At 38.0% G+C, this 13,182-nt stretch overlaps 1 protein-coding gene across 2 annotated transcripts in view; it reads right to left on the minus strand.

Annotated features, from left to right (window-relative positions):
- Window positions 1–13,182, minus strand: part of GAS2 (growth arrest specific 2) — an 81,744-nt gene that overhangs the window by 68,246 nt on the left and 316 nt on the right. The window contains exons 1-2 of one of the 2 annotated variants that reach the window (XM_053979473.1): window positions 13,026–13,082; window positions 4,144–4,302 (exon numbers count right to left, since the gene is read on the minus strand). In XM_053979473.1, the coding sequence (XP_053835448.1) occupies window positions 4,144–4,285 (142 nt within the window). In that variant the 5' untranslated portion in view covers window positions 4,286–4,302; window positions 13,026–13,082. Of the gene's footprint in view, window positions 1–4,143; window positions 4,303–13,025; window positions 13,083–13,182 lie in introns of those variants that run through there. The other variant, XM_053979474.1, reaches the window with a different exon arrangement.

The following is a 13,182-nucleotide window of genomic DNA, read 5'->3' on the forward strand; positions in this document are numbered from 1 at the left end:
ATATCAGTGCCAGTAGAATCACTGGAGGTATCAGTACTGTGAATGTCTTGATACTCAGACTATTAAAATGTATATTTCCCACTGGATCGATCTGAACAAACTGATGTTGAAAATACATGTTCTGTTACAAAATGCTCTTAGGCAACAAGGTGAGCAAGAACACTAAGCTGAAACAGATTTAATTCAGAATCAAAGAAAGACAGTTTTCTTGCAGAAGACTCACCATTCTCCAACTTCAAACTGTACACCTCCTTGAACCTTTTAAATACCTAGCCTTGTCTTCAACTTGATGCTTCTCCTAACATCCTTGCCTCTGTTCCTTTCCTCCAATCCTCCTTCACTTTTGCACCCAAGCAACTTTTGCATGCATCAAACAATATTCAGTGTTTACGTGTCCAATTTCTCAGCATCTTGCATTCCCTGGCCCCTCAGCTATGAGCTTCTGAAGCCCTCTTCTGTTAAGAGGTGTCAAGACTGAAACCTTGGAACCCAACATACGCCTGAGGTGTAGTCAGTCCCACGTGGTAAATGAAGCTGGATAAAATAAAAAGAAAATATAACCCTCTGCAGCTTGTAAATAAACTCTGGGAATGGGGAAAAAGATTAGAGGTCCACAAAACTGCCGAAGAGGTGACAAAGAAACCATCTCTCTGTACCTGTCCCAAACTACAGGCTGGTGAGGAGGCTCACTCTCTCCTCATGTCAGCCATTTTGCTTCTGCAGACACACAAAAGAAAACAAGACAATACTAGAGAGTAAAGCAGACAAGCAAATCTTTCAAATTGCCATTTTGCCTCTACTAGAAGAGTTCTGTGGCCCAAGCATTCCAATTCCCATATGCAGCTTGCTCAGGGTGGAATAGAACTTCTCAGTTCCCACAAGAACATTCTACTAAAGTATATACACAATCTACCAAATTTGGAGTTTGTCAGAAGTGAAAGCATTCCCAAATGCTTCATTAGCTCTATACCTAATAGAAACAAGGCTCAAGAGATCATAATGACTTGCAGGTAAGCTAGATTAACACATGTCGTTAGCTTTGTCACTGCCACTCTGGACTGAGACACCAAAGCTCAACAGAAAGAAGCAAGGACAGGAGACACGAACATCTATGGCTACAATCTTCCTTTCCAGCAGACAAACCACAACACTGACATGTCCCACTTTGAAAATCTTCTAATGTACAATATCATATGAATTAATCCTATCTGACACATGGATTTCATCTGCAATGTCCTTTTTCCATCCCCCAGAGTATAGACAGCTAAAATCTATTCAGCAATGGAGCTGTAAAGACGAACTGTCCTCTCAGAAGCTCTGAGTTTCTCTGACATGGTTCCAAAAAATAATTAGCAAAGTGCACACAAAAGTACTAGTGATTACTAAACAAAAACCCCCACAACAATGTCCATGCTAAATGAAATATGCAAAGTCTCAGGATTAAAAAGTCTTCCTGTGTTATTTTCCAGCTGCACAATGTATCTCACTTTTCTAATTTATCAATTGGGTAAGGTCAAATTCTAGCTATGCCTACTTTCTATCTGTTATCAAAACACTTCATTCATATTATACAGTGCAATATCTCGATAGTGTTTTCCAGTTTGATTTTGAACCCACATCAGGCTATGCTGCTGCAAAACCATCACCATTCCAACTTCCAGTAACACTGTATAGGACATAACTGTCCCTCCACAAAAATCTCCTAAAGTACCTCAAAGAGTTTCAGTCCTGTATTTGCCTAAAATACTATTTTTTAAAAAATCTACATTTCTTTTAAAAGATTGTGTCCTTGTTGAGTCCTAGTACAGATGAATAACAAGAATATAAATGAAACAAAACAGCAAAAGTTAAAATGAAATGCATATTCATTTCCTTTATAAATTGAGAAATTCATTGCAATAGCATGAAAAGTGCAATAAGGCCACTTACAATGAAGCCACACAAGATACAGACAGTGCAAGCTAGGATGTGGATACATACAGTATTATCTGCTCCATGTTACTTGCATGTCCAAGCATGTAAAGATCTACTGACCATTAATTCAAAATACATTATTCCTTCCATGTAGACAGGAAAAAACCCAAAACAAACAAACAAAAAAAGCCTTCCATATTCTTCTATCCTTTTGGATGCTGAAAAATGCATGCTGTATATTCATTTCTATTTTACTGTACAGCAGCATGCTCACACATACCTTCTCTATTAAAAGTTTATAAAGATTATGCAGTAATTAAACAAAATTTGAATTCTGAGTTAATATACTCTTATGGATAATAATTGTTTTAATTCACACTTCATTTATTTTGAATGTGAATTTTAACTTAATTGAATTATTAATTTGAATAACAATGTCTACATAGGAATTCAAAACACTCTAACAAAACACTATAATTTCAATTCATCAGCACAAACTCTGAGAAAAAGAGAACTTGGTGCAAGAAGGTGTGGGGGAATGCATTAAGCAAATGAACTGTATATGCTGCTTAATTAAAAGAAGGTTGTGCCCATTTAGTTCTGCAGTGCAGAACTTGGTGTCCATATGAAAAATCAGATATTTAATTACAGCTGGCGTTTCGGAACCTCCTGCTGGTTGCTACTTTCTTGCTCAAAGAGTGACCTCATTCCTAAACTTATCACTGGGAGAACTCTGTTACAAACTGCAAGCAAGCTTCTATTTGTTTTAGAGCGGATCACTAAAACTTCATTGTTCAAAACATTTAAACAATATATTGAATCCTTAATGGAATGTGTTGCTTCCAATTCAAAAAACAGTCACTTGGATTACTGTCTTGTGATAACTGGAATGAAAAGTTCTGAATTTTGTTCTGATTTTACATAGACAATTTTATATTCAAAACACATTAATTTAAGTGGAAGTACCATACAAAGAAGTCATTTAAAACACCTTCCATTTTTGAAGTTGTGGATTCACAACTCAAAAATAGGTATAGTCTACCTGCAAAATATTGTGTTCTATTGACATTGTCCTTATTGACCACACCTGTCATAAGTGATATTTCCTTTTCTTTCTCTGAAAAAGAGGAAATAGAGCAATATAGAATGTGCTGATGAAAGACACTGGATATACTCTGTTACTGTATGATATCACTGTGATGGTTTAACTACAGCATTTGCCATGACAAGACACTGCACATGTCTCACCAGAACAGATTTTCAGATTTTTTTTTAATTAAATAAATCCTCCAAAACCATGCGCAACACATTTTCTTCCAAAATCCCATCAACTAAAGTTTCATGTAAACATAGCTCCTGAAATATTTTTCTTCTCTTTATTTAATGAGAGGAATTACTGGCATGGCTCTCCCTTAGGATGAGGTATTGTCTAAGCCATCTATTACTTTGGTAGTATCCTCTGTATTTACAGAGATCACACAGAAGACATTTTTCCCTGAGTGTTCTCTGCAAACTACATACTATTTCCTGGCTCATAGTTTCTAAATTCCACCTTCTTTAATAATTTGCACATCTCAAAGTGTTGTCTCTTTCCTTCCTGCCAGGGACAATCTCATTTGCTCTTTTTTATATGTACCTAATTTTTTTCCTCAGTTTTGGTTTGCATCCTCTTCTGACAACAACAAGCTTTGTCTTCACACACCAAGATGTACACCAGTAAATCTCCAGGTCCCAGCTATGCTAGGTCAAACCCCTCTATGCACAGGCTACCACAAGTCTTAGCATGCATTGCCTTGGGCAGCAATTATCAATAACTAGACCACTTGGTCAGACAAGAACTATTAAATGGTTCCTTCTGTTCAGGACAGTCATTACACCATACTCTTTAGGAGGCCTATCAAAAATGGAAGACACAGGTGAAGGCAGGAATTAGTATCATTCATCTTAGTGGTATAGGTACAGAAAATACATGCAAAAAAAAAAATTACGAGGAAATTTGAAAGAAAACTAAACACAGAATGTAAAATATTCAGTTATGCTACTCACAGCAACACAATGGAGGCAAATTACTCGTTAACTTTTCTGACCTTGCTAATATTTGTGTTATATGATGGTAGCTATGTAATCATAACTTTATTTTTGAAACACAAAGAAATCTGAATTCCCAGCTAACAGTGTAAGGAGTTCTCACACTGCCCAGTATCTCCATTCCATCTTATTGTACCTTACCCAGTAGGTTTGTGAGCCAGAGTGCCAAATCCTCTTTCATTGGCAGCAAGTTGGCTTCGTGTCTACTTGCAAGCCACTGACTGTACTGATGCATGTCGGAGAGGCCAGGCCCACGCGCCTTCGGGCTCAGGGCTGTGCACATTGCTTATCTTGTCGTTCCTGTTTAATTATGTAAAAAAGAAAAAAAAAAGAAAAAAAGTTCTTCATTATACCAATTAAATCTCATGTGCTCTATTTTTAGAATTGTAGAAAATAATCCCAGCCAGAATATAATCCCTATCTCTGGAAGTGTTCAAGGTCAAGCTAGACAGGTCTTTGAGCACCCTGGTACAGTGGAAGGTGTCTCTGCCATGGTAGGGGAAGGGGCTGGAATGAAGTGTCTTTAAGGTCCCTTCCAACCTGAACCATTTTGTGATTCAATAATGATAACAGTAATTGTGTGTCTAAGAGATCAGATATCAGACAAACAGAGGTGGATCTAACACAAGGTTGCACACACCAATGATTGAAACTTTGTTTTATTAATGGATTTTTTTTGTAAGTGATTAAATCATACAGATAAATGTTAACTTCATTTGTACTCACCAAGCTACATGTTGCCAACACAACAAAATGTTCTGCAAGGAATTATTAAAATAAAATTAAAAGAAACATTTTGCACAAAGCTAACAACTCACTCTGGTGCCTGACCCAATACCCATTCAGATTCATTGGAGAGCCTCAGAGATTTTTGGATCATGCCTAGGAAAATCATGGCAACAACCAAATTATGTTCCTACAGCAATCTTATTAACAATTAATAAATGCTGTAACCAAATGGAAACAGTCTATTCTACAGCCTCAAAATTATTAAAGAAAAAACTACACCAAATATATTGACTCAATAGCATTATTTCTTCAGAAAGCAGCAGAATAGCTAGTGTTGGTCACTCACACTTGCCACTTCCCAAATTATCCTCTGCTTCAGTGATGACTTACTGAAACTTTTCAGGTGAGAAAACTAATCTTTAACACATGATGCATTAAGTGTTGTCAGTCACAGGAGCCACTGCTGTCAGAACCACTGGACCTATCTCTGTGTCTGAAGGGCTACTTCACCTGTGGCAGAAGTGTGCAAGGTTATTTTTTCCTCTCTGAAAGAAACTTGTAGCAATGAGCTGAAAGACTTCTTTGCCTGGTAGGCTGTAGCCTACACCAACCAGCAGACACAAGGTCTTGTATAGGCGGCACTAGACAGACATCAAGTGAATGTGAGATCCATAAGGAATAGTCCTTTGCCTATTCTCGACTGACTGATCCACACCAATTGTAGTAAGACATGTCAACTGCCTTCAATTTATGAATTTGCAAACACTTTCCCTCTGTCCTTTGCATACCTTTCATACCAGGTAAGAGATATTTGTGACCTTAAAAACAACAACAAAAAATAACAATTTTTTATACTATCCATTATGGCTTGAATATCAAAAATACTGAAACCAATTTCTTTGTCAAAAAAAAAAAAAAAAAAAAAAAAAAAAAAGAAAAATTGCCTTTCCATAAAATTGTGCTGTAACTGACTTATCCAAATGTATGTAATGGTATTTGGGATATCTTAATACTTGTATTAAAATACTCCATCATTTTTTACCCTACTCTCTGTAACTAAACTCCATGTTTGCAAAAAGATCTGCATAAGCTCTTTTTGACAGTACCTCACCCCAAGTCCTGAAGTTTAGCTTGCCCTTGAGATAGGCATAGCGTTCACTACAAATATACTTCTTACTGAAATTAGACAAAATTTTTTCTGCTGGGGAGAAACAAAAACATACATAAAAATTATTCATTCTCTTGTATAAACACATATTTCTGAATTATGAATATATTTTACATTTTTGTAACAAAAAAAATCCTTATGTATCACAGTTTCTTTGAAGGCAGAGGATTTTAAAGCAGACTTCAGTACTTAACTTATGCACTGCTCGGTTGTGAAACTGACTTTGTAAAAATGTCAGCTTGGATTTATGGCTTCCTGGTTAATTAAATTCAAATCATATCTGTTCATTTAGGGCAGGCTGCAAGGGAGGGGAGGGAGAAGACTTGGACTGTTGGCTCTGCAAAAATCAATCTGGACTGTCACTCTCAAAATAGATTGATTCAGACTAGAAGCTACCAACAGCTAAGGAATTTCAATGACAGTATATTTAAAGTTTCTCTAAGTTACCCAGAACCACATAAATTACTCTTTCAAATCCTGCTTCATTTTGGATAGAAAAAGAGGCAAGAGAGATAACTGACACCAGTTGTCCCCAAAGATTATATAGGAAAGATCAAGTATCTATCACATACTTGCTTTCCAGAAAGAGCCTTCAAATAATTTTGACCACTTTCTGTGGTTTATAACCTCCACTGATACAGTGAGAGCCAGAAGTTAAATAAGTTTTTCTCTTGAATTACCTCTGCAATTATAGTGGTAAAATACAAAAAAATAAGAGTTCTTATTCCTGAATGTATGTATCTAAATATTTAGGAAAATCCTGCAATTTGTTTCTCTTTACATACAAATTGGAAAAATACAACAGAAAAAGCAGAACTATTTCACTAAAGGAACAGTTAGACCCTGCACCTCTTCACTGGGAATAATTTCACATTTCATACATGCTTTGTGGAGGGAGTTAGACTGGATGACACTTGGAGGTGCCTTCCAACCTAAATGGAAATACATTAGGTTGGGGGTTGCATTAGAGAATTGGGGGAATAGGGATATTATTTCAGTTTGTCTCTAAAATACAGCATTGTCTTGAAATATATTTCATACTGACCCAATTCAGCAATCAGGCTGTGTAAAGTCCCAAGAAACTTTTGAAATCATTCAGGGAAGAAAAGTGGGAGAACAAAGATTTTGGAGGATGCAAGGGTGCTTCAGTCTCTTAGTAACTCTGGTAGTAAGAAGAAAAAAGAGAGACAAGAAGGGTATTCTGAGTTTAAGGTAGTTTTCATAAGACACATCCTCAGAATGAGAAACTAGAAAGATAAAAACCAGGTGACAAAAGTCTCTAGGAGGTGAAAATGATTAATGCATCTCTATACTGGGACTAGGTCCGCTTGAAATAGTAGCCCTGAATTAAAATAATGTATGCACATTATTAAAATAATGTATGCACATACAATAATGTATGCAGTGGGCATGTAAACTGAGGATTGAGGAATGAGAATGTTAATACTGATGAAGAGCCTGAAGAATTACAGATAAATCACATACAAGCCAACCTTACCTCAGTGTAAATTTTCTTTGATTTCATTTCCAAAAAAAACCCAAAATTTTTGACTTCTCCACTACTTTTCTGAAAAACTGCCCTACACTTCAGAAAAATCCACAAAATTCCTACCTTGGACTCGTAAAATTAATTCTTAAAAAATTAAAACTCAGCTTTCAAGGAGCACAGTATTTCCTGTCACAAACTCTACAAGTTATACTGGAGGTCAGTTATCAAACTGCAGGCATCAGAAACTTTCAAACTCTGAATTTTCTTTCATGCAAACACTGATCGCTACCAAACTTATTAAATTCAACTTAAGCCTTTGCAATACTTCAGTACTGAAGTACCCATGTTCATCTACTTCATCAATTGTACTAGCAGATATGTATTAGAACTTCATCACAGCATCACACAGTAGCTGGGATCCACAAAGAAGCCAAAATGTGATAGTTATGTGAAGGTGACAACAATGGAGTACTGAGCTCCTTCAAGATCTGTTTGAAGATTCTTCCTGTGGTGAAGGCCAGGCCCTTGCTTCATCACTCAGATATCTTCAAATCTCTTTCTTAAAATGTCTTAATATATTTATTTTTTAGTGAACTGAAGAAAAGTTTGTTGACAATTTATCAGTGAGGAATCAGGTCAGGGGAATGGACTAACTTGCATCAGAGGTAGACAGCAGCTTTCAAGGATACATCGCCACAGCTGAGGCAAGTCTCTGGCCCCAACCACTATTTCATCCTTTCCTTTTGGCAGACAAAGTATGAACAAAGTAGCCAAAAAATATTGGGTTTCCTAATCTCACTATTTTCTAACAGCAACATCAAATCACCATATATACAGCTGTTTAAAACTAGCCAACACAAACATGTCAAATATCTTATAGAATGTTACACTTCTCTGTAAACTCTTGAGGCTGACATGATATGCAGAAGCATTTTCAAAACTTACCTCTAAATGCTTTAAAGCAATTGCTTCCCCTTACTATTCAGAATGTAGATGAGGAACAGTCTTTGACTACTTTTCATCCTATTTTGTTACAGTTCATATTTACGTGGCACAATACTTTTTTCAGCCTCTCTCAATAAGAGGATGACATCTCAAATTCTTAGCCTTATTGTCTAGATGAAGAATTCCATGTGGGATGGTTTACAGTACACCCAGAAATGCGTATCAGATTGAACACTAAAAGGTTGTATTTCTCTCTGTTTGCTCCTACTGAACAGTGCAGTTCTTATTTTGCTTTACAGTAGTGCATTTAGTTATCTGTTTATTGCAGTTCATTGCTTGTATTTTGCCAGCAGCATAACCTTACACTATCTGATGATTGTTATCAGTGATCATCAGGTGAAAGCAATGAGAATCAAACAAGTGATCTTCTGTGTTTCTACTGGCTTTTGTTGGGGTTAACAGGTAGGAAAAAAGGAATCAAGAATGATACACTGTACTCAAAAACACACAGGAGGCAAAGACTGTTTAATCTAGAAAGTAAAACTGGTGCACAGTGAAGCACTCACAGTTGCAGATCCCCAGATTCAATTCCCTTTCCTATTCCAACCACCCTCCTTACCTGTAAAATTGTGATAATTTTCTTCAACCAAGTATAAAAAGAGAGGAAAAAAATGTATATATAAAAGCTTGCATGTATGCATAGATATACATACAAAGAAAATACATGTGCTCCACCCTGCTAGATAATCATATAAACCAATACGTTTTTACTCCAAATTACCCATCCAGTTCCAGCATACATGCATAAGAGTTTATACTGACTAGCTGCTGGCTATGCAGTGCTCTCTGTACCACATGAGTTTCATTGTCACTTCAACCTGGTTCCCATTTACATGTGCATTAATACTCAAACAAAAAGGGGCTTGAACCATTTATTTCAGTTTGCTCCCACATACAATCCTTCTAGGTCAGGAATGAAGAAGTCTTGCTGAGTCACTGCTTTTTATGACTTGACATAAGAATTAGCATAGAAGTTAAGTATCCAGTGAAACAAGCATTTTTCTTTGTATTGGGTTAGAAAAGAATAAAAACAAGTTAAAAGTGTCTCTAGAGGGGAAAAAATATCATAAAGCAAATGCAGAACTCCCTACAGTGACCAATCAAATCACCTCTGATGCAAAGGTCCTACATGATGTGCCCTTTACATCGTAACAGCTGTCAGGGACACTGTGCATAGACATCAGGTTTGGCCCACCCAGGCACTATTGCCTAGCAGGCAAGTTCATTGACTGGCTCTGTGCAGTTGGCAGCCAAACCAGAGTTATCCAGGACTGAAGATCCGCACATATGCCAGTTTAGTGGCTCTACAAAGCTGGAACAACTGGAATAGAAGATGCCATAACTCTGCCTCAGACCCTGGGCTCAAAGACTATTTTTCATAAATCTTATCAGGATTAAATATGTAGGCTTTAAGCTTGTGCAATGAAATCTGTTATAATATGACTGAGGAAGCATATTAGCCACCAGTTGTAGAAGAAACTAAACATCATACACACAACTGCACAACTGCTTTACTGTCAGTGACAGAGGAAACAGACAGCAACTTAGACAAGATCAGCAAGTTTTCTCTGAAGGAACTGGAACTTGAGCACTAGACTGTACATTGGCTTTGACAGAGGGGTATCAGCTATAAATACAGACAATCTCCTGCTGTCTTAGAGAGAAGGTAATGCTACTGGACAGCAGCCAGCCTGGAAGGAGGGGAGACAGAGGATCAAAAGCCAGAACAGAGCTCATGAGTGTATCTGGCAAGGGTCTCTGCTGGATCTCCCTGCTAGTTCTAATGACCTCAAGCAGATGGAAAAGAACAGAACTTTTGAAATTTTACTGGAGTTTAAGTGGACTGCGTGCATCATTCACTAACTGTAACAGCAAGTTGAGTGCAAAAAAGGCGTAAGATTCAGTGTTCATAAACAGATTAAGCTGCAGAACAAAATGCATAATTGTGCAAGTAGAAACGAAGCTGCACACAATTTGGGACCCATATTGCAATCACCACCTTCACATCATCAAGTGCCAGTTTTATAGACATGGCAGAACCAAGGATAAATACATTCACATTTTAAAACTTACTTCAGTTTTTCTGTCTCAGTGTTGAAATATTTTTCAGTATTGGAGAGTATAACATTAGTTCACAGGCTAAAGGTTGCTCTTGTTTTTCCATATATATATATACATATGTATATATGCACACATATATGCAGAAAGAGGGGAAAAAAGATATATGAATGCCTTCCTTTGAGAGCCACAAAATAACTAAAAACTTTTCATTTTTTAATGTCAGGAAACTGTTCCCCATGGTGAGATCTGCTAGACAGTGGAATGACTTTCCCAAATGAAACTGTGAAAGCTCCCTTTCTTGAAATGCTGAAAAAGGACTAAAAGAAGCAGTAAGAAAAAACCCAGAGACTTGCCACTCACTGTTAAATGTTACTTAGTCTTTACCACCTTCATTTTCCAATTTACTACAGAAGAGTAATCACTCTCCTTTTGCCCTTTTACATACATGAAAACAAACACAATCATTTTTAAAGTAATTATGCTAATACCTTCCATATTTCCTCTTCTAGAGCTATTTGCAGAGCTTTCCTTTCTATAAGAAACAACAGGTCATTCTCGTCTGCATTATCATACAGGTATCTTACATATAATCTTAACTTTGCTCACTACTATAAACAAGCAGATAAAACATAAACTGACAAATGCAGCAGCATATCTTTATAAGGAAATTTAATTATTCTAGATATTTTATTATCCTATATATATATATAGGATATATAACTATACCACAACCAATTTAGCCAAAGGTTTCTAAGTTTTCCCAGATTAACTTGGAACATACTGTACATTAGGAGCAGGGGGAGGGGCACTGAAGGGGAACCACCATCTGAAACTCATTAATCTATTAGAATTTTTCATGGCTTGCATCAAAATGTGATCTACACTGATAGAGTAAGTTTTAATCACAAGAAGCCTTTCTCCTTTACATTATGAATATACATTATGAATGTGTGCAGTACTCCAAGGGGAGGATGGAGAACCTCGCACAACAGCTTACCGATACTTTATACCTGTAAAGCCCCTGGTCTGAGGCCAGACCAAAACAAAGTTAACTGCATTTAAAAATCTGTTCTAATCATTGGAAGCCTAGACATTTTCAGGACTATGCCTAGTAGAAACAATTTTATTGCCTTGATAATGTCTCCCTTACCAAAAGGAAAGCAGAAAATCTTTCTCATACAGACAAACTGAATGTTCCTAAAGCAAAACTTTAGTAACATTCAATATCTACTTGCTCACAAAATTATAACTTCTGGAAACTGAGCCTTATTCCTAACACTGTCCATAACCTTTGAAGTTGATTCCTTTTAGCCTGGCTCTTACTATATGTTTTTCTCATTGTCTAAGCAAAATAGCCATTAAAAATTAGTACAAAAGAAGTTTCAACCTCCACCAGTTAGAAAATAAAATACATATTTAAACTGACATATCACATCTCACAAGGAGTAGAAGTGTCTCTTGCTGTAAGGACACTATGCAGACAGTACTACAAGCTGACTTCCAATCATCAGCTTTGCTTTTAATTATGATGTTCCATTTCTAAATCCTGTCCTGAAATTAGTGTTAAGTTTAACTGAGAGGTGTAAAGTGGAGTTGAAGTGGTACTGTGGTTAGTAAGTGTGCCAATTTAAATAAGACTGTAGGTAAAATAAATAAAGTGACCAAATAAGTCAGCAGGATAAAGTAAGTGGCAGCTAGAACTTGAGGATAGTATTGACTCTTCAGCACTTCACCACCTTCATGTAAGTTTGACCATGGTTCCAACAAGGGCAGTATAATCCTGATAAATGGCCTATGGCACCATACAGTATGAATTTAGGAATGTCCTATTTAGAAACTTCCTATTAAATCACAATCCATGTCACAAAACCCTCATAAAACTGTTACACTTGGCACAGCATCTACTTTGCAATGAAACAAAAAATACATAATGTACATGGAAAACCAATCATAATTCGTTAATTTTTCATTGCAAAGTAATGTCAGAAGTATGTTAAAACTGCACACTGGGGAGCCTGCAATGCATCCGTCCTGGTGTCCCAGGAGCTGTACTCCTGTAGGAGCGCGCAGAGACAGCAGGCTCAGATGACACCATTGCACCAGGATGCACATAGAAATCCTAGATATGGACAGCAGCCTTACACATAGAACGTTAGTGAAGAAACAGAGCCTTCTTAAAAGTGAAATTCCGTCCTCGGAGATCTGAATCTAGAGCCTGAAGAGGAAACCAAGTGCCCTGGGCTAACCAAGGGCGGCTTTTGGCACAAGAAGGGTCTCGTTCTCTTGCCACCGGGAGCGGCGGAGGGGCGAGCTGGGAGCGCCTGGCGCAACCGCCCGCGCTGCAGCGGAGCTCGGCCGCCTCCCGCCCCGCAGCTGCTGCAGCCTCGCATGCGGAGGCGCGCATTTCCCGCAGGCGCTGCGGACCTACAAACCCGCCCTCCTCCTCTTGCACTACCAGCACCCCAGGGCTGTCTAGAGAAGCCATAAAGATAAACCAGAGGTTGGGGCCAGGGGTAAGTGCACAGTGAGTAAGAGCCACCCCCCATCCCTTCTTGCCCGCCCCGCTCTCACCCGCCACGGCGTCCGATGCGTTTGTCCTCCTCGGGGCCCCTCCACAGTCAGGCTGAGCTAATGGCTTTGCCATGAGTGCTGGAAGTGCTGCTCCCAGGTCTGTCCCTCGGGGTCAGGACCAAGCAAACCCCCCGCAGCCCCCGGACCTCCGCGGGAT

Source organism: Vidua macroura, chromosome 6 (genome assembly GCF_024509145.1).
Source record: "Vidua macroura isolate BioBank_ID:100142 chromosome 6, ASM2450914v1, whole genome shotgun sequence".
NCBI lineage: Eukaryota > Metazoa > Chordata > Aves > Passeriformes > Viduidae > Vidua > Vidua macroura.